The sequence below is a fragment of the Podarcis pityusensis genome (assembly GCF_964106645.2).
Source record: "Podarcis pityusensis genome assembly, chromosome: 3".
Classification (NCBI taxonomy): domain Eukaryota; kingdom Metazoa; phylum Chordata; class Lepidosauria; order Squamata; family Lacertidae; genus Podarcis; species Podarcis pityusensis.
Window position 1 is genome coordinate 105,508,051 of NC_138026.1, and position 27,320 is coordinate 105,535,370.

General features: G+C 41.5%; 1 protein-coding gene across 1 annotated transcript; it reads right to left on the reverse strand.

Moving 5' to 3' along the window:
- Positions 1-107: 107 nt before the first annotated feature.
- On the reverse strand, positions 108-27,320 carry ZC3H6 (zinc finger CCCH-type containing 6). Its single transcript, XM_080998121.1, has 12 exons — positions 26,561-27,320; positions 20,346-20,529; positions 19,466-19,588; positions 16,588-16,825; positions 16,133-16,245; positions 14,121-14,237; positions 13,023-13,136; positions 12,013-12,120; positions 10,365-10,618; positions 5,417-5,886; positions 4,139-4,381; positions 108-2,451 (listed from the first exon to the last, which is right to left on the reverse strand). Exons 1-12 carry the CDS (start codon positions 26,650-26,652, stop codon positions 974-976), a joined length of 3,534 nt encoding a protein of 1,177 aa, XP_080854247.1. The 5' UTR covers positions 26,653-27,320; the 3' UTR covers positions 108-973.

Genomic DNA, 27,320 nt, shown 5'->3' on the forward strand with positions numbered 1-27,320 from the left:
ACCAGGCAGTCCAACAAGTATATACACCTTAGGAGGGAAGGGGGAGAAAGTAGATAAAATCTACAATGCAGATTTCCCAGCCTTTTAGCATTCCATGAAAAGTCAAGAGATTTTCACTCTTTTTTAATTTGTTAAAAATGTCAGACACATGAGTATATGTTACTGTCATTACATATCAATACAAAAAAGCAATACAAATTAAGCAGTTGAATACAAAAATACATTGAATACATGAACACCACAATGTGCCAGCACTAAATGAGAATAATGTATACATGAAAAAAGTAAATACATTTTTTACACATACAACTTATGAATTTTCTACTTAGAAATGTTTTAGCTGTGTCCTTTGCAATTTCTTCTATATACAGCATAGAATAAAATACTTTAAAAATGCTTCAGTTCCTCAATATGTAATACAGTATCTTTTAGGCTATGAGTATCAATTCATGAATAAAAAATGATGCTGTGTCAACGCTCAGAAAAGATCAATTCTTTTTGAATTTTACTTAGCAAGTTGGACTTGATAGATCAGATAATTGTCATTTTAAATAGTGTCTCTCACAGTAATGTACATTATATTGCTTGAACCTATACAATCTTACAAAAGTGGCAAACATTCTCTAAATGTTGATTTTGAAAAGACACATTACACATATACAAGTCTTCAAATTGAATCCTTAATGATTATTTACAATGAAAGTGCTTATTTCAGATCTAACATGATATACCTATTTTTATTTTTAAAAAACAGATCAATGATTAATCTCCCTGAAATGTGAAAATTATATAGAAAATACCAACTTGGCAAACACTATAGCATACTGTGTTACGGCATGTGGTTCTGAAAATAGCAGCCCAAATGTGTTTCTGGTTATAATTTAAAAATAAATAAAGCATAGAGGTAAATCAGTTACAAAACCGCAGAAACCTGCATTATTCACAATGGTAAAAAGTCTTCATAAACACACAGCTAACAAAAAGGTGAAGCCGTTGGGTCAAAAGTCTTGAAAACATCTTTCAGTGATTTGTCATCGGATTCCCCATTTGGATCACTCTCTGACGTTTGACTGATTTGCCCAGGCTGCCTTACAGGCCTCTGATCACTGTACTGTGGTCTGATTAACCCTGACAAAGCCTGAATGGGAAGGTTGTGTACTGCTGGAGCAGCACTGGAGTGTTTAGCCTGAGATTTACTGCCCACTTTATCTGGAATGGCTTCTCCAGATGTTTCCAGGCATTTTTCTATGTGCAGGGATGTTTTTTGAGGCAACTGTTCTTCTGAGAGCGTAGCTTCATTTTGGCCAGCATTTTTCAAAATACCCTTCTTCAGGTTCTCTCCATTCTCCCCTGAATTAACTGGAGAGGGGTCTGATGGAGTGTGATTTCTTGGATCATACAAGCTGATGCCACTTAATAAGGAGCTGGGGGTGCCCAGTTTAGCAGTGGCAGATGATAGCTTAGGTGCATATGGGGGTAACGCATCCGAATCAGAATGAAAGGCTGCAGCTTCTGAGGACTGTGATGTACCAGTGCTAGATTTGGCTAACCTGGGGTCAGTCTTTGGAGGCAAAAAGTCCTTCACTACTGCATGGTGAGAGTCTGTACTGGATGGTCTGTGGAGCCTGGGATCAATTGTTTTCTGCAAGCGAGGGTCTCCCAATTTGCTTGTGCTACCAGGATGAGAATCTGTAGAGTGGTCCAAAGAGACACTTCTGTTTGCTAAATGTGTACTATTTTTTGCTTTTGCTGCTAATCTTGGGTCAGATGGTATTGTACTTGGGATGGGATCACTTTTGATATTCCGTAATTGATTAAATCGTTGGTCAGCTATAAGCGGAGGAAGGGGTAAGTTGATTGAAGATACTGGGTCTGGTTTCGGCAAAGGTACGGGGAGTAAGTCTTCAGGAGCCCATACAATATGCTTAGCAAAGTTGGGTTTGCTCAGAACAATGTCCATTTTAATATGGCTGAATTGCCTAAGCTGAGATCTTGGATCCCGTAGTGTTACTCCAGGCAGAGGTTCCAATGGTATTAAGAAAGCTCTCTCTCTCAGCTCCCGTTCTCCATCCTCTTCTTCCTCCTCTAATCCTTTTTGCATAGTCTTGACACCAGGGTTTGCTCCACTAGCAGATGAACTAGCATGACTGCTTTCGCTGCTCTTTAAAATTCTAGGATCTCGTGCAAGTCTTGGGTCCAAGGTTCCTGACTCTGATGGTTTTCTAGCATTTGATCTTGAAGCTGATCTTAGCCTGGGATCAACAGCTTGGCTTCCTTGACCTCGCTCTTTAGCAAGTCTTGGGTCAGTAGGCATAACACGAAGCTGTTGGTCTGCTGCCTGCTGCTGCTGTTTCCTTAATGTCTCACTTTGTTTCTTTAAGGTCTTTAATATTGATTTAACACTGCTTCCTTCTTCCTCTTCACTACTGGAGTACCAGTTTACATTATCATCTAGAAAAAGACAAGACACCATACAAATTTCAGTAGCCATAGTGTATATTTTCTCTCCTAAGATAAACAAAACAGAATTTCCCAAATAGTGTTGGGAATTCTTTTTAATAAAACCAGATTATGTAAAAGAAAGGAATTCTAATTTCCTATTAGGATGACAAATATGGTAGTAAGTGAGTGGGGAAAATTATTTAACCATAGTCTGTTGCCATCTCTTAGCTTATGTCAGTGATATTTATTTTATTTATTAAATATGTATATTGCCCTTCATCTGAAGATCATAGGTTCACAACATAAAAATGCAAAATGAGAACACAAAATACATAATAAAAACAAGAACAAAAACAAAGCAATAACCTTCTTCCCACAAACACCTTTAAAGGGATATAGAATGTTAATTAGCCAAAAGTCTGTTTAAATACAAACTTTTTTGCCTGGTACCTAAAGATTTGCAATGAAGGCACCAGGCAAGCCTCTCTGGGGAAAGCATTCCATAAACTGCAGAAAAGCCAATGCAGAAAAGGCCCATTCTCATGTTGCCACCCTCTGGACCTCTTATGGAGGCGGCGCACAAAGGACCTCAGATGATGATTGAAGGGTCTGGTTCGGTTCATATAGGGAGAGGCTGTCCTTGAGGTATTGTGGTCCTGAGCCAGTCCATAGAATCATAGAATTACGAAGTTGGAAAGTAGCACGAGGGTCAACCAACCCCTGCAATGCAGGAATCTTTTGCCCAACATGAGGCTTGAACCCGAGATTAACACTCTCATGAGCCACTGATTTGAGCTATGCTTCTCACTTAATGCTTTATCAAAGCCAGCACTTTGAATATGCTCAAACCCTCTTGCCCTAGTGAGGAATCTGGCCACCAAATTCTGCACCAGCTGAAGTTTCTGAATCATCTTCATATAACACATTGCAGTAATCTAACTCTAGTCACTCAACTTTCAGATCTAAGTTTAGCTCAGTGCTATACTGCTTGGATGAGAATAAAGTCTGGATACTGGGACAGAATAATCTAGCTCAGACATGTTACTGGGAGAGGGAAACCACTGCCTCCTTCTATAGCAGCTTCAAGAAGAAATGCCTGTATGACTGAACTTATAATTCACCTCTCCATATCACTCTCAGTTCCATTTTACAGAGCTCTGCTAAGGATTGAATGAACCTTCATTTCTTTGTTCTCATGAACTTCTGCCATTTCTGTCAATATGTACCTTTTCCTTTTATACCAACTATTTACATAATCAATTTTCTTCTTGGCTGCTGAAACTGGAACAAGAATTTCATTTAGCAGTTATAGGTTTTGCAGAATATAGGCACCTCCTTCTGCAGAGGGCCTACAATACGTTGTAAGCAGCCCAGAGTGGCTGGGGAAAGGCAGCCAGATGGGTAGGGTATAAATAATAAAATTATTATTATTATGAAGAAGCAGCAGCAACTCTGTTACTGTGAGTTTTGCAGGCGGGTGGATAAACTAACTCATCTCCATAATGGAATCAGCCCCAGTACCCCTTCCTTGGATCAAACTGGATTCTTCAATGTGTGAAAGTAACTTTAGTAAAAGTTGCAAGGAAAATAAACACCAGTAGGAAGTAAACTAAACTCTTCACTAACATTTGGAAACAGCAAATGCACACAACTATGTTACAACATGTTATTTTAAAAGTGTAGAATGTGACAATACCTTCTTCTCTACTCAGGGATCTCTGACACTGATTGCTCATTTGCTCTCCATCGTCTTGTTGTTTTTGACTAAGCCTTACAAAAAGGGCTTTCTGCATTGCAGGAAGAAAATCTGGTACATTAATAGCTGAACTGTGGCCTGCTGCTGTAGCACAGTCTGACTCGTACTCATTGCCACTGTTATGTGAATCTGAAGACATGTGGTGAGGCTGTTGATCTGCAAATTCTCCTTGCCACGCACCATCTACATTGACAGTATTACAAACAATTAGTATTTATCCTCAACATAAGTTAAACAGAAATTACAAAGAAATGTTAAGTACTATTTGATGAGATTTCTATAAAAGCCATCAAGGTGGCACATGAAGGGGTGGGGCTGTACATATAAGAGGCTTAATTCTAGGGGGCAGTGGATAGGTTTACTTTCTCACATGCAAACGGGCTTCATCAGTTCCTCTCACCATCCTCAACGCAGCTGAGTGTGCAAATGCCCTCTAGCAAGCATGGAGTTACCAAGCCTTCCTTCCAAAGCTTAAGCTGCAAGGTGGGCAGGGACTGCTAGCTGTGTGGTGTTCTTGCCACCTCCCTAGTTCCAAAGCTGGAAGGAAGTCAGGGGCAGGGGTGTCCCTTGGGAGCTGTGTGGCCACATCATCAACCTCTATCCCAAACTGCTCTTATCTGCTCTAGAGCAGGAAAGCCCAGAGCGGGAGGAAGAAGAGGGTTGGTCAGTGGTGCTCAGCATGTCTTCAAGTAGCAGCACCATTCCACTGGCCTTTCCCTATGAAGTAGCATCCAAGCCACTACATGTCCCTCTACGTATGGCCAGAATGCTTATTTGTTTTAAATGCTGCTGCTAGAAGGCACCTCAAGCACTTAGGAAAGGCCAGGGGGAAGATTGACAGGTGAAGAGATGGAGACTACTGGAGACTTGTGCACTGAGTAGTTGCTTATGGGGAAAAGTTAGAAGCATCCTGGAGGGTGGGAAGGCATAATTTATCTTTCACATCTGATCTAGGGTGTCCTGAGTCCCCCATACAAGAATTCAAGAAGAGGGTGTGTGCAGAGTATACAGAAGCATACCGCACTTTCAAAAGTCTGTGTTCTCCCCTCCTACACGCACATGCCCCCCCATAATGAGTATTTTGGGAATACTTTTATAAATCTTGAATGAGAAGGGCCCAAGACTAGGTGACTTTGAGTTATAATACAGCTCCCATTCTCATGAGACACAATTCTTTACTTCTAACTAAGGACATAAGATTTATACATTAAAACTTACCACCAGTGTTATTGGTTGTCTGAAAGTTATGTACAGCCTGATGTGAATAGTAATTATCATAGAAATTGGCTGGATTCTGAAGGGACTCGTAACAAGTATTTGGCAGCCGTTCACCGGGGATTTGCTGATATGGTGGACCAGGTAGGCAATGATTGTCTCTGGGCATGTTTGCCATATGTTCTTGAGCAACTGCACAGCCATATGATGAACCAGGTGGCGTCAAAGGTGGCCCACCCTGCTGTCCATGCATTGGTCCACCGGCTTGACCCTGTGGTCCTAGGTAACCCGGAGGAACTGGCTGCAAAGGCGGACTCTGCGGCCCTCCTAGACCTATGCAAGGATGCCCAGGAGAACCTGGGAGCCCTGCTGGTCCATTATGTCCTGGGCTCGATTCTGTATTATACATATGTGGATCATTTCCTTCAAACTCTGGTCCTGGCGGTGATGTGCTGTTATAGAATGCTGGTGGACTGCAAGACAGAAAGTTAGGTCAATACCACTTTTTAATAATAATAATAATAATAATAATAATAATAATAATAATTTATTATTTGTACCCCGCCCATCTGGCTGGGTTTCCCCAGCCACTCTGAGCGGCTTCCATAGAAACCAAAAATACAGTAAAATATCACAGATTAAAAACTTCCCTGAACAGGGCTGCCTTAAGATGTCTTCTAAATGTCAGGTAGTTATTTATCGCTTTGACATCTGATGGGAGGGCGTTCCACAGGGTGGGCGCCACTACCGAGAAGGCCCTCTGCCTGGTTCCCTGTAGCTTTGCTTCTCGCAATGAGGGAACCGCCAGAAAGCCCTCGGCGCTGGACCTCAGCGTCCGGGCAGAACGATGGGGGTGGAGACGCTCCTTCAGGTATACTGGGCCGAGGCCGTTTAGGGCTTTAAAGGTCAACACCAGCACTTTGAATTGTGCTCGGAAACGTACTGGGAGCCAATGTAGGTCTTTCAAGACCGGTGTTATGTGGTCTCGGCGGCCGCTCCCAGTCACCAGTCTAGCTGCCGCATTCTGGATTAGTTGTAGTTTCCGAGTCACCTTCAAAGGTAGCCCCACGTTGAGCGCATTGCAGTAGTCCAAGCGGGCGATAACTGGAGCATGCACCACTCTGGCGAGACAGTCCGCGGGCAGGTAGGGTCTCAGCCTGCGTACCAGGTGGAGTTGGTAGACAGCTGCCCTGGATACAGAATTGACCTGCACCTCCATGGACAGCTGTGAGTCCAAAATGACTCCCAGGCTGCGCACCTGGTCCTTCAGGGGCACAGTTACCCTATTCAGGACCAGGGAGTCCTCCACACCAGCCCGCCCCCTGTCCCCCAAAAACAATACTTCTGTCTTGTCAGGATTCAACTTCAATCCATTAGCCGCCATCCATCCTCCAACCGCCTCCAGGCACTCACACAGGACCTTCACCGCCTTCACTGGTTCTGATTTGAAAGAGAGGTAGAGCTGGGTATCATCTGCATATTGATGGACACCCAGTCCAAACCCCCTGATGATCTCTCCCAGCGGCTTCATATAGATGTTAAAAAGCATGGGGGAGAGGATGGAACCCTGAGGCACCCCACAAGTGAGGGCCCAGGGGTCTGAACACTCATCCCCCCCCACCACTTTCTGAACACGGCCCAGGAGGAAGGAGCGAAACCACTGTATAACAGTGCCCCCAGCTCCCAGCCCCTCTAGACGGTCCAGAAGGATGTTATGGTCGATTGTATCAAAGGCCGCTGAGAGATCCAGCAGAACCAGGAAACAACTCTCACCTTTGTCCCTAGCTCGCCGGAGATCATCAACCAGCGCAACCAAGGCAGTTTCAGTCCCATGGTGAGGCCTGAACCCCGATTGGAAGGGATCCAAATGGTCCGCATCCTCCAGGTGTGCCTGGAGTTGTTCAGCAACCACTCACTCAATCAGCTTGCCCAAGAATGGAAGATTTGAGACTGGGCGATAGTTGGCCATACTGGCCGGGTCTAAAGATGGTTTTTTAAGAAGCGGTTTAATGACCGCCTCTTTCAGCGGATCTGGGAATGTTCCCTCACAGAGGGAAGCATTCACCACCCCGCAGAGCCCATCGCCCAGCCCTTCCCGGCTTGCTTTTATTAGCCAGGATGGGCAAGGATCAAGGAGACAGGTGGTTGGTTTCACGCGTCCCAGCAGCCTGTCCACATCCTCGGGGGTAACGGATTGAAATTGATTCCATGCAACTTGACCAGACAGAGCTCTAGCACTCTCCCGCCCTGCTCCCACGGTGGTGTCTAGCTCCTTCCGAATATGAGTGATTTTATCTGCAAAAAACTTTGCAAAATCGTTGCAGGAGATCTTGGGGTCTTTACAAGGCCCCGGTGGTAAAGGTGGTTCCGTTAAATTGCGAACCACCTGAAAGAGTCTCCTGCTACTATTTTCTGCAGATGCAATAGAGGCGGTGAAGAAAGTCTTCTTCGCCGTCGCTATCGCCACTTGGTAGGCTCGACGTTGAGCTCTAACCTGTGTCCGGTCAGATTCAGAGTGAGTTTTCTGCCACCGACGCTCTAGCCGTCTCAGCGATTGTTTCATCGCCCTCAGCTCCGAAGAAAACCATGGGGCTGTCCGGGCTCGCTCCATGCAATCGGAGAGGGCGCTTCGGAGCCAGACAGTCGATAGCCCTGGTTAACTCCGCATTCCAGCGGGCCACCAGGGAATCAGCTGAAAGGCCATCAACATGGGCTAAAGCATCCCCTACCACTCTCTGGAAACCATTTGGATCCATTAAGTGGCGGGGGCGGACCATCCGAATTGGTCCCACCTCCCTGCAGAAGGGAAGGGTCGTGGAGAAGTCCAGTTGCACCAGGAAGTGATCTGACCATGGCACTTCTTTTGTTTCACTTTTACTTAGTGTCAGATCACCCACGTTCACTAGAGGTGAACACCAGGTCTAAGGCATGTCCATGACTATGAGTTGGGCCAAACTTATTCAGGGACAGCCCCATGGAGGCCATGCTTTCCACGAAGTCCCGAGCAGCCCCTTGTAAGGTCGTGTCGGCATGGATGTTAAAATCCCCTAGGACAACCAAACTAGGTGTCTCCAGGAGAAAATCCGCCACGACCTGAAGCAGCTCGGACAGGGAATCCTTGGTGCAGCGGGGAGGTCGGTACACCAAAAGGAATCCTGTACTGCCCCTATTGCCCAACTTCCAGAACATGCACTCAGAGAACTGGATCTTCCCAGTAGGACGCCTGGTGCAAGCTAGTGACTTCCTAAAAATCACTGCAACCCCCCCCCCGCCCACATGACCTGGGTTGCTGTGCGTAAGAGAAACCTGGTGGGCAAGCAGCGGCAAGGACAGGCCCATCTGCTTCCTCCAACCAGGTCTCTGTCACACGTGCCAGGTCAAATCCTCCATCCACAATCAAGTCGTGGATGGCAGTGGTTTTATTCATCATTGACCTGGCATTGCACAGCAACACTTTCAGGTCATGTGGGTTTCCCCTGTTGATTCCAGTATCCATCCGGTCAAGGCCAGACCCGGAGGCAGGGATAGTCGTCAAACAACGACTAAACCTGCCTCCTCGGTAATGACATGGTCTGGCCTTAGCGTAACTCCGCCTCCTGCCCATGATCACCGAGATCGGATGTCCCAGTGCTTCCCCCCCTGTGGAACTTGTCCCAGCCATCGTGTTGGCTGGGGAGCCACTCCCAGGCAGCCCTGATCCCGCCCCTTAAAAACAAAACACAAACTATACAGAACCAATAAAACAACAACAACAAAAAGGAACAGAACAATTATACTAAAATTAATCCCCAACCAACTATCCATCCCACCCACCCCCAACAAAGGAAAAAAGGAAAAAAAGGAATAAAAATTTAGTTTATATAGTTTATATATAATTATATAGTTTATATAAGTATAAACTATAAGCAAGTTATTAGGAGCATAGTGGTCGAGAGTCTGAAAATGTCTACATGCTCTATTTTGTCAAAATTAGTTTGCTTTCTCTTAGACGGGAACACTACCATTCAGTTTGGTGTTTTCACCAGACCATAAACAGGTGAACTTTGGATTATTACAAGGAGCATGACTGAAGTCTTCAAATACTTAAGTGCCTAATAAAAAGATGAAAAGCAACTGTTCTCCTTATAAGGAGCTCTTCTTATGAAAGGTAAACATATGAAATACAAAGAAGCGAGATTTGAGACATTCCTTAATACATACCGTATTTTTCGCCCTATAAGACGCACCGTCCCATAAGGCACACCTAGTTTTTTTGGGGGGAAATAAAGGGGGGGAAATTATTTTTCCCCCCCAGGCGCGGGGCTGGGGCGGGGGAAGCCCGAGCTTCCCCCGACCCCAGCCCCCAGAACAGGCAACTGCGCGAAGCCTGGAGAGCGAGAGGGGTCGGTGTGCACCGACCCCTCTCGCTCTCCAGGCTTCAGCGAAAGCCTGCATTCGCCCCATAGGACGCACACACATTTCCCCTTCATTTTTGGAGGGGAAAATGTGTGTCCTATGGGGCGAAAAATACGGTATATTTTAAATGAGACTGACTGGACAACCAGTAGTTTCCATTTTTCTGAAAAGGATGTCAACAATATGCAATTAGTTTTTAAATATAGGCCAAATTTTAGATCAAAATAGGTAGGCAATAATTACACAAATTTTTCACTAAGGTGTTATTTCAATCAGACATACTAGATCTATGCAAGGTTATAAATACAGTTTTAGCTCTTTTCTCCTAAAAAACGTAATGCAGCCTTCTACCGGTATGTCTGAAACTACTTGCCACTTCAGCTAAGAGTGGCAAACTATGCCTGCCACCACTGTTATATTCTAGGGTCATTGTGCTTGTAACTCTCTCTTTCTCTTTTTAACCAATCCTGTAAGATTACTATAATGCCATCATTTTCCTGAACTTCCTTATTGCCTCATTAAAACCATGCACAACTTTTATACTTCTAATACCTACGTTTTCCCAATCTTGTGGGCTAAATCCACAGTAGGCTTCACAACTATCTCAAAGAGAGATGGGATTTTCTTGAATTCACCAGAGGGATCCTGAAAGTTTTCTGCATCTTCCTCAGTAAATGAATACGGCTCTGGTGGGGTTGGCAAAAGCCCAACTCCTGGAGGAGGCTTAGGAAGAGGAACTATGCCTCGTTTCCGAAGTTCCTCCACTTCCTTTTCATCATCGTTTTGTGGCTCCTCTTCAGTATTCAGTACCTAAAACATACACAAATTATACTCGGAGTTATAAAAGTTTCTGTTGCATAATATTCTGGTTGCTGCTATACAACTCCCTAACTGGAATTCTATCTGATCTGATCCTGAAGGATCAGGGTAGGTTACAAATCTTCGAAATAGAAAAGTCAAAGCATCCATGGAATTCAAACAAGATTAAAATAACTCACATACTATACCCCAATTAATCTCTCAAACACCATTTTGAAGTGCAGCTCCTAAAAAAAGCCACCTATAAAAGACCTAACCAAGTTTTCAGAACATTATGTTCTAACATTTAGATCAATCAGAGTACAGTCCACCATCCAAACTTTGGCTTCACATCTGCTCACTGCTATGAATGTTCAACTCTTTGGTACGCTGATCTGAACTGAACTGGATGGTGGTTTCTCCCTCAATAGCAACAACTATTTCAGCTAGTTTCAATTAGACCATGACTAAGAAATTAAATGTTGACTTTGGGGAGAATCTTTTCTAACACTGTCAATAGACAACAAGCCCATCCCAGAACCCTTGGATCCTATGATTTCATGGACAGTGTGCAGTGATGTGCACCTTGCAATTTCTGTAAGACTACACTACACCAGTATGAACAGTTAGGAGATTCAAAGAATAATACCTGAAGAGGAAAACTAAAGGGAAAAGGTGATAATGGGTTAAAAGAAAGCAGAAAGTTTAAATCAGATGTAACATTTTTACTTCAGTGGGGCTAACATAAAAATGCTCCGACCAAACATGCTTTTCCTCTTTGGGTTCTACCACTAAGGGGGAAAAGTCCAGTCCTGCCAGAAACTGATTGTCCACTTTGCTAACTAGCTGCTACCCATGAAGTGAACAAGAAACCTCTCCCAAAATTTCTGGAGCTTTGCCATTTATCCCCTCCCTCCCCATTTTAAGTGGAGGGTGAAAACAAATGGGTAATGCATAAATGCGTAAGCAGTGCTATAAAAAATAAACTGATGGTGAAACAAAGGAGGGGCAAGATCAAATGCTAAGACAGCATTTAGTTTAATGGCATGCACATTTGTGATGTGCAAGCCTTGCAAAGCTGAGGGGCGCCAGGTTCACCCTTCAGCTAAGGATCTTGCTGTAAGCTCCCTTTTTATATGATGTTTGTCTTTATCATGAGATGCTGGTAAAATCTATGAAGCCTAGAATAGCTTTTTCTACATGAAAATATACTACGTTGACAGATGACACTGTACATCATGTGCAACTGAAATATCGATAAACATGACTGGACTCCTTGGAAAATCAATTTGAAACTGGGTCACCACAGACTTTTCTTAGTTTTGAAAAACAGCTTATTTGAAATATCAGTTTCATATTAAAGTATGATGTGGTGTATTCTGTTGATACAAAGGAGTATTACTCACCTTATCAAGGAGTTCTTTCGACTCTTTAGTTAGTGGATCATGAGAAAACTTGCACTTGTCACCGTGGTAGCACTTAGCTCCTGTATGATAGAACTTGCAAGGGAACTCATGTGAGCCAGTATTAAGGATTCTAACAAGTATAACACTTTGAGAGTGGGCTTATTGGGCTCCCTAAAGGGAACTCCTCATGACTGTTAATGGAACAGGATGGATCATGCTCAGCTAATGTTTTGGATTCAGATTTTCTGCCTTCTGTAAATTTACTCACCTGCTTACCAGCAGAAAACACCTCTTTCCCATTTGGCAAAATTGCTGCTTGTGGAAGCCCTTTCTCTCCAGTCCTCCATGGGGGTAAAGAGATGTAGCTTCTCCATGAGAAGTTAGGCTTTTGCAAACAGCTCTGGCAGTACCTCATTGCTGTTTCCAGCAAAAACCCAACAGGAAGAGAGAATTGACCCTCTCCTTTCTTGCCCATTTTGTTGAGGAAAAATGGAGTAGCCTCTTTGCCTTTCTATTAGGCTTTTGTAGGAGGTGGTGGAAGTGGCAGCAGGTTGCTGCTGAAGCTTTCTGCAAAAGTCCAACTTGTAGGAGACAAATCATCTCTCCTTTCTCCCTAGATCCTCCACCCCTCCAGAAAGGAAAGGAGAAATAGTTTCTCTCCCATCCTGTGTGGCTTTTGAACATAGCACAGGAGTAAGGAAAGGGGAAAATTAGTGGGCATCACAAATAATAGGCAGGACTTGTAAGCAGAGTCAAAATTTTGGACTCCTGCTCTTTAATTGTAAGCACTGCATTTTTGATGTTTTAACAACAAAGTATAAACAATATATTAAGTATAACGCTTACTGTGACATATCAAAGACTATGATCTCCCATTATTTATCACTTTGAAAATATAATTTACATTATATATTTGAGGTCATATTTATATGTATATGTAGACACACACACACACACACACACACACACTATTAAACAAAATATCTTTAGGATATTATTTGTAAAAGGATATTATGCATGTAAATGCAGTTCTCTCCTTTGGAACAATAACCCTGTATATAAAACTTGCAGATTTCCTTTTTCTTCTCTATTTCTGCATCATGATCAAATTTACACTGGTCTCCCTGTGTACATAAAAGAGGTTATTAGCTCCAAATGTGGAATTATTGTATTTCAAGTTGAATTTTCAATGATAGTATGAGAAAGTTTGATCAAACATAGTTCGCTGCTTTTCCTCCCCCCCCCCCACCAGTGGTGTTGGAGGAAGTTATTTGTAAGGCAAACCAATCATTAAAAAAGCAGAACATGAAACTATACCTGCGCTGACACTAAACAGATGGCAGTTGTTCAGAATTGTATTTATTTCAGTCATTTCTATAATACTTTTCAGGACCATAGACCTTTCCCAAAGCGGCTTACAGTAGAAAACCAAAGCAAAATAATAAAACAACACAGCTACCTAAACAATTAAGATCAATACAATATTGATCTTAAATTAAAAAACAAACAAAAACAAGCATGAAAATAGCACGGCTAGACCTCTCACTCCCAGCACAGCATGCTAGCCACCCTAAATTAACCAAAAGCTGATTGGAAAAGAAAAATATTTAGGGCTGCTTTGAAATAAATCAAGGAGGGAGCCGAATGCAGTTCTTGGGGAGGTCATTTCTAAAAACAAGTGAAACCACTGGAAAAGCCCTATCACACTTGCCTGCCAGAATGCATTGATAGTTTTTGAATTTTCTCCTACAGCTGACTGGTAGAAATGTTTAAGCAGCTCTGTTCACAGTGATGCAACTCTGTGCGATAATTTACATAGCTCACTAGAAGATATACTATATACTGTACAATCAAGCTTTTCTATTTCAATAAAAGGAGATCATGGCTGCCATTTAAATATTACACACTTTCAACATTAAATATAAAAGCCTGCACAAAAAATAAAATGACTGAACAAAATACACCCATATTTTAAATTTAAATATATTTTTAGTACTTTAAAAATACTTAACAGTTGGGGTGGGGGCTGATATATGTGTTGAGCAAACTGGAATAAAACCCACACATTCCCCCTACCCTTTCTAGAAAGAGTACAATTGTATATTTACCTTAATGCATCGTGCCTCTAGGAAATATTTACAGATTTGTTTTCCTTTGTGTTCCACAGTATGCTGATTTATGAATGCCTGACTCATAGTTGGCCATTTCTTAACAGGCTTTATTTCCTGTAAAAACAAGCATCCTGTTTTAATGCATCGTTACCTAAAGTGTCACTGAAGATCCAAAGTTACAGTACTCAAAATGATAAACTAAAATGATTTAGTCAAGCTTCTCAAAAAGCATAGGGCCACACAAACAGGTATGGTCACTGACATTCTAGTTATGGTAAATGCTAGGCATAGTGTTAGGCATAGACGTTTTGCTTATGAGGAAACAAAGCTGTGAAAAACATGTCATTCTTCGTCTTTAGTGGTGGTGATGGAAGGTGATGGGACTGACAATTCATTCACTCTTTCCCCAAGCTGTACACATTTTACTATTACTGACTTCACTAGCCCTAGTTCTCTGTATCATTTTAATTTTGCCAATGTTGCTACCTGCCAACTACTAATATTTATCTTAGTCACATTATTTTTCCAAACTGCAAAATTGTTACTACGCCTTCCTCCAGCTTAGCATTACCAGAAGTTCATTTCATAGTGCATGTGTCCTTAAGGCTGCAATACTGAAGCTACATGATGCAGAGCATAGCTGTCAACGTTTCCCTTTTTTAAAGGGAAATTCCCTTATTCCGAATAGGATTCCTTGCAAGAAAAGGGAAAAGTTGACAGAAGAAGAAGAGGAGTTTGGATTTGATATCCCGCCTTTCACTCCTCTTCAGGAGTCTCAAAGCGGCTAACATTCTCCTTTCCCTTCCTCCCCCACAACAAACACTCTGTCAGGTGAGTGGGGCTGAGAGACTTCAGAGAAGTGTGACTGGCCCAAGGTCACCCAGCAGCTGCATGTGGAGGAGCGGGGAAGCGAACCCAGTTCCCCAGATTACGAGACTACCGCTCTTAACCACTACACCACACTGGCTCTGACAGCTATGACGCAGAGTAATAATAACTGAAGGGCTGCTTATTCTAAATTAAATACTGTATTTATTCGAGTCTAATGCACCATCGAATCTAATGCGCACCTCAGTTTTCAAAACCTTGAAACCAAAAAAAGGATTTGCTGGCGAATGTAAATGTGCCATTGAATCTAATGCGCACCTTAATTTTTGCAACGTAATTTAGCCAAAAAAGGAGAGCATTAGATTCAAGTAAATACGGTATTCTAAATTATACACAGCAAACTAAACAGAAATCCCAAGTTTCAACGTAACTTAACCCACTTCCATTCCAATTACCTTTCCCGCCCCGACCGGGCCACAGTGATCCATGCGATGATCACCTCCAGGCTTGACTACTGTAATTCGCTCTACGCGGGGCTGCCCTTGAAGCTGTCCCAGAAACTCCAGCGGGTGCAGAATGCTGCAGCGAGGCTCCTCATGGGGTCTCTGCCATGGGAGCATATTCACCCAGTGCTTTTCCAGCTGCACTGGTGGAGTACAGGGCCAGATTTAAGGTGCTGCTTTTGACCTTTAAAGCCCTTCACGGCCTAGGACCCTCGTACCTACGGGGCTGCCTCTCCCGGTATGCCCCACGGAGAGCCTCAAGGTCCATAAATAGCAACATCCTAGTGGTCCCGTGCCCTAAGGAAGTTAGATTAGCTTCAACCAGAGCCAGGGCCTTTTCAACTCTGGCTCCGGCCTGGTGGAACGCTCTGCCTCATGAGACCAAGGCCCTGCAGGATCTGATTTCTTTCCGCAGGGCCTGTAAGACAGAGTTGTTCCGCCTGGCCTTTGGCTTGGAGCCAATTTGATTCCCTCCCCCTTTCTTTTTTCTTTTCCTTTCTCCTCCTGTGATGAGGCTACATTTTAATATTTTAATGTTTCAATATTTTAATGTTGTATTTTAATTTTGTTTTTAAGTTGTATTCATTCAACTTGTTTTTATTATTGCTTGTTAGCCGCCCTGAGCCTGGCCTTGGCTGGGGAGGGCGGGGTATAAATAAAAATTATTATTATTATTACCTCTTCAGGACCTTTATTTATCCCTCTTCCCCTTCCACGGTCTTTGCGTTTCATTTTCTTCTGCATGCCACGCCCTCGGCCAATACCGTAACTATTGCTTGTCTGTGTAGCACCTAAAAACAAAAACACCCAACACATTTCAGCATAAAGATTCTGACCTGAAAGAAGAATGTACATACATACCACCTGTACTTTTCTGCAGAGTGAAGAGGTCACGTAAGGCATACATGCCAGGTCAGAACTATAGTGTTTTTAAAGGTCATTTCTAAAATTATAAAATAGCATTTTAACTCTAGCTTCCAAAACAGTGAAGTTGCAACTTGGCCCCAAAAAGTTTCATTCCAGGCCATTCAATGGAAAATGCTTGTTCTGAACACAATTTCACTGTAAATGCTGTAATTATGCATAGGTGGGTTTCTAACACAAACTAAGCTAGCATTAGACCAATGCCTTACCTTTCTGAATCCCTTTCATTCCTTGCTTTTTCATGGATTCTTTTGAAATTGGAGCATCTAAATCAGCATTTGAAGTTTCTTTAGCTTGTCTATACTGTTTTAATTGGTCAGCAAAATCCTCTTTTTCATCCTCATTGTAGACAAAATCATCACTGTAATTATCATAATCTTTGTTTTTTGATTTTTTAGTATGCTGTGACTTCTGTGAAGGGGTGTATTTTCCTGAAATATGCCCATGCTGGACAAAAGAGAATAATTAGAAAACCATTAGGATATGACCTCTCACTATTTTCTCTACAAAGAAAACATAACATTTTATTGGTGTTCATGTGTACTTTTCTATCCTGAATTAGGGTTGTTATTTGCAAGTCATTAAATGTGTAGTGCAGTTGCAAATTGAAGACAGTGCAAAGATGCCTATAGTGCTTGATTATCCATAGATAGATGGAGAATTGATGGGATGAACACAGATCTGTTCACTTGGTTATGGGTGTTGTGCCTCCAAACTGTAGTAGAGCTTTCTGTCCCCTCAAACCATTGTTCTAGGGAGAGCAACAAATACTGATCCTGAAAGACTCCCTGGTGAAGTGGGTGGATAATATAAATGGTTCACTAAGTTTCTATTTCTTCCAAATCTGTCTGTATTTCACACAAGAGTGGCCAAAGTAGAAATAACTGTTTTTAGCAGAGACTTTGGCACTACCCATTTGCTAAGCCAAGTGTGTACATGCAAATACTGGAGATGGATGAAAGGAGAAGCAGAATTAACAGCTTCTCCTCCTATGCAGCAGCTCACACACTCTTTTTACAGGTGTTATTCTATAAATAGCTCATTTTGTGGCAAAAGACACATGACTTTATTGAACAAGTTATTTGTATCATTCTGTTGCAATGAGCAATAACAAATAAATAAAAAACCATTCTAAGGACATGATTTTCTCATGCTTTAGAGTTCAAGTTGTAACAAACACCACAGATGCATGGGCAGAATCAAGACTACCCTGCCAAAAAAGGGCACACACAATTAAGTGTGTGCCAAGTCAACACAAATTCAGCTCCCCACAAAAGTGAAATTCTGCAGTAAGTCAAAATTATGCAAATTAACATTTTTAGTATTCAATTTTAGTAGAGTAATTGGAGCACAAAGGAATGGTTTTTTGCAAGATCAACTGTCCTCATTGCTTGCAGAGAAATTTATGAAAACATGCTGAAACATAAGCATATAATACAGTAAGCATTAATTATTTCTCCAATGAGAACTACTAGATTCAAGTGAAAAAATTCTTACTTATTTTCTGTAGCATGAAGATATTGCAACCCTTTTTCTGGCAGTAAGAGTGAAGCAATTCTTATGCCAGTTCCACCCTTTTTCTAGATGTAGTACATCCAATTTGATGACTTCCAGCATTGTGAATAAATTTATGATTAGTAACGCTATGCTAGTAGCAAATTTTGCAGGGTTGAGGAACCTGTGGCCCTACAGTTATGGTAAACTAAAACCCTACCATCTTTGATCACCACTCCCCGTGCTGGCTGGGGCTGATAGGAGTTGGTTCCCTGCTCTATGTCTGGAATATTTATCTCCTTTTTCTGGGTTTCACCTTATGAATTTTCAATTTGAATTGGTTGCAAGCCATATCAAAAACACTTCATGTGATATAAATGATGTTTTGAATTTAGGCTTCATTCTGCCAGCACCTTTAATTTTAATAATTTTTGATATATTATTTTGGAAGTGTGGAATAAGGATGCACAGTTCACTTATGTATTGTCTCTCTCAACATGATCTTTGGAATGTGTTGATTGTTTTAATGTTTTGTCTATAATAATAATAATAAAAATAATCAAATAAATAAATAAATATCCATATAAGGCTGTGCTACCTTAAACTCCAGATAGTATGAAATTACTACTGATTTTATAAGTCAAGCAGTAATAAAATTGTTTGCGGTTCTGAATGGACATTTATCTTCTCCCAGAGCAACTGTTAGACTAGTCAAGAGAAAGCATATGCTCCTTCATTCGGGAAGACATGAAGCCAAGAAAAACCCAACGAAGTCCTGTTTTATTCAAATACAGTCATACCTCGGGTTGCGAACGTGATCCGTGCAGGAGGCACGTTCGCAACCCGCAGCGCTGTGTCTGCGCACGCACGTGACGCTATTCAGCGCTTCTGTGAATGACGTCATTTTGAGCTTCTGTGCATGCGCCAAAACCCGGAAGTAACCCATTCCGATACTTCCAGGTTTGGCGCGGTCCACATCCCAGAAATGTGCAACCCGCAGTGTTCGCAACCTGAGGTGACTGTAATGGAAGGAGGTTTTGGATGGAAAGCAAGAGCCCTCATAGGGCGAGATCATTTTTACTTCTGGGAGAGATTTACTTCAACAGAGTCACTCATATGTCCTCTTTCCATATGAATCTAGAGGAAGCTTTTGTAACAGAGAACAAAGTGATACTACTCCCCTGTAAGGAATGCCTGTTACTGATCCTTTGAAGAATACTGAAACACTGCACAAAACTCCTACAATGAAAATCTCAATGGCAGTCAAGGCAAAGACATATGCTACTTTAATAATCTCTGGTTCCATTTCTTTGAATAAATATGGCAGAGGCAAAAAAGAAACCCATGGCCCCAGTAAAACTCAAAGTGACACAAATTACTTTTGAAGCTATTGAGAAGTAAATGGAAGGCTTTCATACTCGGCCAGAAAAGAGGGAGGATAAAAATTGATTCATTCTGACTGGAAACTTTACTAACAAGTAACAAGGGAAACTGTTGCCCTCTCTTGCCCCCATATCACCAAAAAATGGTAACAAGCCACGAAATCAGCATGATCTATAACTTTGGATGGAATGAACATTTTGGAAGCTGTACCTGAATGAATGAAGACTCATAATCTCTGTAGAAACCAGATCCTTTCTTATGGGATCTTTCTGTTCGTTCGGCATCAGAATCAATGCTATAGTCAGAACTGTCATTGCTAGAGGGGGAATTATGCTGAAAAACAAGAATGATTTCATTTGTATAATGCAGGCATATGAACTATATATATTGTATTTAAAATGCTACAGTAAAGTCAATTGGAAGACAAGCAGATTGTGGGGAAGTGGCATACAATTCAAATCCCCATGAGGGCTAATTTATTGCCAATAATAATTAAGGTAGCTTGTACTTTGGCTGTATGCACTAGAGCAGGTCATGAGCCTCATGAACAGGCAAACATTGCAATACATTATTTGGCACACTTCCCAGTACACATGTGGTGTGAGGAATGTTGGACACAGCAAATAATGATTTAGTAGGCCAATACTCTTGGGCACATTATAATCTGTACATAACCAGTTGGTGCTCACTTGTTACAGGGCCTTACTGGTGGTGGTTCCCATTTGCAGAGTGCCCTCCCTGGAGAGGTGTGCCTTTCTCCCTCATTATTGACTTTCAGGAGAAACTTTAAAATATTTTTGTTTACTCAGGCATTTGATGACTGTAGATAATGGTCATGGCAACTGTGAAATTAAAAACTGTGATATGTGAATGTTTTTAAATTTTCTTAAATTGTTTTAGTGTTTTAAATATGTTTTTATTCTATTTAAATTGTACAGTTTAAATATTTTCAATGTTTGCCACTCTAGACATGGCAAACAGAATACAAATTTAATAATTAAACATTATTTCTTAACTTATTTTAACACTACTTTGAGTAAAGGAAAAATAATTACTAGAGTTGCAAAGAATAATGACTAATAATTCTAACCTTGTGTTTATCTCGTCTTCTCCTTTTTGATTTTTTCTTATCTTTTTCTTTTTTGCGTTTCTTGCGGGATTTTCTGTGGGTTTTTTCATTTTTCTGTTTATCTTCAACCTTTGCATCTTGTTCTTCCTTATCCTCTTCAAATCCAGCATCATCTATTTCACCATCTTCGAGTTCACCATCCTCTCTGTTTTATAAAGTCACAATAGTTTAGATTCAATATGAATTAGAATATTATTATTTTTTAAGGGGGTATAGTTGACAGTAATAGTACAATCATCTCCCATGCTTATTTGTTCAACAACCACAACAATTACATAACATTTACACACTAGTAGTATCTAGTATTGTTTGCATTTTAAGAAACAGCGGCATGCAAGGATTACATAGCTTCAGTGTACTACCTTAAAATTATAGGCAGTTTAATGAATACTAAAAACACTTTTGATTTTAAAGTTCCCAAAGCTCACCACTATGAAATGCATAAAAACATAAACCTAAAAACTATTAATACATTAATAAATAAACCAAGACATGAAAAGCTGACAAAACCAATAAAGCAGATAAATCTATTAAAAAGCAATTAAAAAACATTAATTAATTGCCCAGGTGAATATAGTAGTTCTGAACTAAATGATGCTAGTGTAGATGCCTCCTTCACTTGCCTAGTGAAGTGAGGCCTCATCCTGACTCACTTATGAAGGGCCCCTGGAAAAGAGGGATCTATTGCATACCTTAACTATCAGGCAGGTTCTTATGGGAACACTGTTTGGTATTGATTTACTATGATAACACTGATCACATGTGACAGCAATGTTATTTAGTTTGGTTGTGAAAATATACGATATACAATTTAAAATAATAACATATACAATTTGTTAGGAAGAATAATCTTAACTACACTTAATACAGAGCATGGAAATCTATTTTCTAAGTCCTGTACTTCTAGCCTTGCACAAATAATTATTTTCTGGTTAATTTACTTTACAGGGTTATTGCAAGTGTAAGTGAATTTCATAATTGAAATGCACTTTGTAATATAGAAATAATGAACTATGCAAGAACAGTGATGTTATGTTAAGTGGTGTAGCACATCAGTTAAAAAGGAAGGCTCTCTAAAGTACTGAAGTTAAACTCTTCTCAAAATAGGCTACTTGTGTTTGAAGGAAAACTAAAACAAAACACATCTCACAAATTTAGTATGATGTCTTAATTTATTTATTTTTAATGTCTACCTTAAGGTTAACAGCTGCTGATCAGTGAGGTGTAGGAGGGATGGATTTAACCCTGGATTAAGGTATATGTGAGTATGCTTAATATTATTATTATTATTAACTGAATTTATATACCGCCCTATACCTGGAGGTCTCAGGGCGGTTTACAGAACAAAATCAGAATATAAAACCACTACAGTATATAATCAAAATAAAAACAACAGCCCAATAACACGCCCCCAAAAGCCCCCCGCATTTTAAAAGGGCATAGGATGAATCCCAGTTGCTGGAAGCCACAGGAAGGGAGAAAGTACCCTTGTGCATGGATCCTGCTCTTAGGGTTGCCCATGGGGACATCTGGCTGGACACTGTGAAAGCTAAGGAGGCTGGGTGGGGTGGGCCACTGGCCTGGCCCTGCAGGAGGCTCTTCTTATGTACCAGAATGCCTCACAGCATGCACAGGGTGAGATTCCTCTGCCATAGTGAATAACAGCATGATTGCAATTTGCCTCTGGGTAGAATTGTCAATGATTGATAAAAGAAATCAAAGCATTTATTTCAGGCTCTGGTAAAATCTGCAAAGACCTACAACATATATGCCCAGAAAAAAATAATGAACAGAGAAATCTCAACCAACTTTAAGTATAACAGGACATACAGGCAACCATTTGTTCAGTACATTGGTTGGGGTAGAGAGCACTAAATTATCGCTGTATCAAAGGCCTCTGATCAAGTTTATTCAAACAGCAGATGAAGTGGTTAATTTGCTTCTGGACAGTACCACCTCAAGCTGCTATTGTTCAGCTTTTTCATGAAATGTTACTTGGAAAAACTTTGTCTACATTTCAACAATTGGGAAATGCTGACGAGGTATGTTGCAAAAGCCAACTACAACTCTTGGGGAAACAATTCTTTTGGGCATCTTGTACTGCCAGAGCTATGGCAAATAGTTAAAAAGTACTTGAGAGATGTAGGGATGCAGGTGGCGCTGTGGGTTAAACCACAGAGCCTAGGGCTTGCTGATCAGAAGGTTGGCGGTTCAAAGCCTCATGATGGGGTGAGCTCCCGTTGCTCTGTCCCAGCTCCTGCCAACCTAGCAGTTTGAAAGCACGTCAAAGTGCAAGTAGATAAATAGTTACCGCTCCGGCAGGAAGGTAAACAGCATTTCTGTGCGCTTCTCTGGTTCACCAGAAGCGGCTTAGTCATGCTGGCCACATGACCTGAAAGCTGTACGCTGCCTCCCTCGGCCAATAAAGCGAGATGAGCACTGCAACCCCAGTCGGCCATGACTAGACCTAATGGTCAGGGGTCCCTTTACCTTTTACTTGAGAGATGTACCATAGTTGCTCAACATTGCAGGCCTTAACACTGATCCCCCCCCCAAATCATCTAAGTACACACACACAACTTGATAATCTTGTGCTCAGTGAAAAACACAAAATTAAATTCCACAAAGGCAGTGTATTGTATTAGACATAAACAAGGACTATACACACAAGGATAACTAGCTAAGGAACTGATTAGAAAACAGAAAGTCTCCTCCTTTGGAGGGTTCCAGCATTTGGATACCAGGGGTGGTCTCAATACTGAAGGTTTAAATTAGATGACTTGTATGGCATCTACTAATATATGCAATGTGCCATAAACATATCTTTAGTTTAATACAGTGGTACCTCTGGTTATGTACTTCATTTGTTCCGGAGGTCCATTCTTAACCTGAAACTGTTCTTAACCTGAAGCACCACTTTAGCTAATGGGGCCTCCCGCTGCTGCCACGCCGCCGCAGCGCGATTTCTGTTCTCATCCTGAAGCAAAATTCTTAACCCGAGGTACTATTTCTGGGTTAGCAGAGTCTGTAACCTGATGCGTATGTAACCCGAGGTACCACTGTAATCAAATGTTTATCAAAGTTAGTCTCAGGAATGTGGGTTGGTGTAATTTTGTAACTATTAACATTCCACCATCTTAGTTATGCAGAAACTGCATTTGAAATATGCACTTTTGCCATATACTGTGGTAGCTTGATTTAAGGACAGCTTAATTTATGACCAACTTGGATTAAGAATGCTGCAAGCCTGGAAGTAGGTGTTTTGGTTTGTGAACTTTGCCTTGGAAGCAGAACATGTTTCGCTTCCTGTTGAGTGTGTTCCATTTGTAAATTGAGTCCCCTGCTGCTATGGGAAAGCATGCCTTGGTTTAAGAGCGGACTTTCAGAACGGATTAAGTTCGTAAACCAAGGTACCACTGTACATACCTTTAGTTTTAAAACATATCTGAAGGGCCAAACTAGTTTAGCATGAACAGCATCATGATATATTTTGATCCTCCAGTAACAGTAAACCTTACACTCTTATTCTGAGAAAAAGGATTTGATTTTTTAAAAACCTCTCCAAAATTTATCTAATTGTTCTTTTTCTAAACTGACCTGTTCAGAAGTGGGAGCTTTTAATATGGTTTTCATTCTTGCAACTGAGATGCAAGAATTTACTTGCTTCCCTGTTAACTAAACTCCACAGATCTACAAATCTAGTATATTCAAGTTAAAATTTAATGTGAGATGAAAAAGATAACCCTTTAAATATGCAGTTAAAATGTGTTCATTAATGCAAGGGGGGGGGGGAAATCTAAGAGCACAAAATGAGAAAATAGCTCTATTAGTATTTTCTTAATGTGAAGCAAGGGTATTCATCATGGTGCTCTCTATATGTCTGGACAACAACTATCTCCAGCCAGCATGGTGAATGATCAGGGATTATGGCAGTTGTATTCCAAAGCATTCAGAAGACACCATGTTGGCTACCACTGATGTGATCAATGCTTATAAATTAGATTAATCTAGCTATAAACAGAAAAAGATCTGGCTCTTGTATACAGTGGAATCTAATTCTGTCCAACAGTGCTGTGTTAAGTTATACTGAAAAGAGAAAACTATAAGGTTTAACTCTGATATAGATTAAGAATAGTACTACTGGTGTACAATAACAAGTTCATAGGCACCAAGTGTTCCCATTTAACTATATATTATTTATTCTAGCAAATTCTAAGACTCCCAACACTCAACATTTCAAACACCCTCCTTTTCTGTCTGCTGTACATAGTAAGTTACACTCAGTGCAATAAGTGGGGCAGTAAAACGGGCAGTTGGGCCTCCAAGGACTAGGATGGAAACATCTGCTAAACATTTGCAGAGTTCCTTGCCCCAGATGTCTTATGTCAAAACAAAACAAAATATATATTCAATTCAAAAGTAGCAGCCCTATCTCTATTTGCTTTAAAGTATGGCACGAAAGAACTGAGGATTCCCATTGTATTTTAAATTTCTCCATGTAGACTTTCCCTCTTGTTTTGCAACTTAACTGTTTTTGAGATTCTGCAGAAAGAGTATCTGCTACTGTTGCAAAACAAGGAATCACAACCCCTGTGTTTCTTGTTTTTCCAACAACAATTCAGGGAATCCCAATATTAAAATTATCTACCTATAAAAAGGTCTAATTTATTATTGGGAGTTAGAAAGAAACATAAAAAATTCAGAGATTTGACAGGCTAGCAGGGGAATTAGTTCATTAGGAGCTGCAATTTCTGCAAAGCGATACAAGTTTACAGGCTTTGGCTGTGCTTAAACTACTTAGTACAATTCCAATGTATCTCAGAAGATTTGCTTGTCAATAGATTTGAGGGTCACCTGCTTTTCTGACATACTTTTTGTTTTTAAATGTCTACGAGAACACATTGCATGATGTAGTAATCTTTGATTTCCCCTTATTAGTTCCCCTTTCAAAAGAGTAATATCTCTTAAGAACTCCTAGGATGATTAGCACCAGGTCTATTAATAATTCAGTAATGTGCAAGCCTTTCCTTTAACTAATATTTGCTGGACAACTCATGCTGCATTTATGACTATGTTAAAAGTAACAATACTGCACCAGGTAGTAACCTTTGCAGTACAAACTGTTTCATGAACATTTTAAACTGCTACAGCTATGAAGGACTGCTGATATGTAGATCTGAGATACAAGGCCCAGTCCGATTCACTGTAGCTCTGTCCAAGTCATTTTAATTGCCATTTTGTCTCTGTATCCTGGCTTATAAAAGATGAAAGCAGTATACAACCTACAATGCTACTACATGAATTAGGGGTTATGTTATGTTTTTTTTTACCACTTTGATAAACCAGTATTGTACATGGTTGTTGGGGAATGTGGACCATGGGTAGGCTTGCTGTTATGGGGAATACAATTACAAACGGTGTTCTAAGGAACAAGATTTGAATACATGTTGGTGAATGACAGATCAATAATTTCAGAGAGGTTCCCCCTTTTTTTAACCAACTGAGAAGAGCCAGATCTTATGAAAACCAGAGGCTGGAGAAAACAGAGCAAGGCACAAGACCTCAACCAGGGAAAAAAAAACCCCTCTGGTGTCTTGGCTCAAAGGGATTGAAAGGTGGAAAAGATAAAATCCAACAGAACTTCACCTGCACAAAGAGAGATCCAGTTAAATGTGTAAGGTGTAAACATTTACATGTAGCTCCATGTATAAAGGGGGGAGGGGAGAGAAACACACTCTTTGATTTCAAATGGCAGTAAGGGATATACGGAAGGATAAGAACAACAGTGACATTATACAGACACCCAATGTAAAGTGCATTTTATGAAAAGATGGGATTTTTTAAAAAGATAATGAAATGTGAGGGGGGGGAATGCATGCAAAATGCACCTTGAAGAGACAAAAAAAACACCCTCCTCAAAAGACATCCTTGTTCCTGTATTAAGAACACCCCCCTCCCTCAGGCTGAAGGTGACTCCCCTCCCCAGTACAATGTTACATACATTTTAAATTTAAAAAAAAACCCACCTAGGTACATTTAAGACAATATCATTATCATCATCATTATTACCACGACCATCATCTCACATTCTTAGTTATTATCACCATTGAGAAGCGGAGAGAAAGAAAAAAAAGAGAGAGAGAGAGAGAGAGAGAGAGAGAAGAACGTTACTCGACCTTTCGTCCCCTGCATGTTGCCTGTCAGAGTCGGGCATGTTTTGGTCAAGAACTGGGTTTGGGGGCTTGGAGAACAGGCTTTCAAAGGCCATTGTGCTGGCTCTGGCTGTGTGTGCAGGGAGGAGGAGGAAGGAGGAGGAGGAGGAGGAAGGCAGGACACTGCTGCCCGTGGTGGGGCGTTGGGAGAGGAAAGAGGAGGGAGGAGGAGACACTAGGCACACACACAACACACACACACACAAATATACGCAGAAGCGGCGGCGGCGGCCGGAGGAGGACCGCCTGGGGCCCCCCCCCACCACCTCAGCAAGAAGCAGCGAAGATTTCCACTCACGGTTTTTTACTGAGTGACGGGAAGGGTGGGCACGGGGACACACGCAAACACACACGCGCGCGCGCGGCCCCCAGAAAAGGGCGCTTTTAACGGTCGCTCTGGGCCGGGCGAGGCTGGCCACAAATTTCAAAAAATAAAATTAAAATAAAGGGGGGGTTTAACAACAGGCAACACACACGCACCACAGGAAGAGGAGGGAGTGGTGGGTCGGTCGGTGAGGGCGGAGGGGACGGGGAAGAGGTGCCGTTGGCCGCAAAGGATGAGGAGAAGGAGGAGGAGGAGGCTGGTCTGGTTATGTCTTCCTTACAAACATGGCGCCCGGTCGCTTTGCCACAGAGAAAAGAGCGAGACGGGGAAGAGAGCGCGTGGGAAGAGAAATGGCGCGCGGCGGAACGGGGTGGTGGGGAGGGGAGCGGGTGGGGGAGG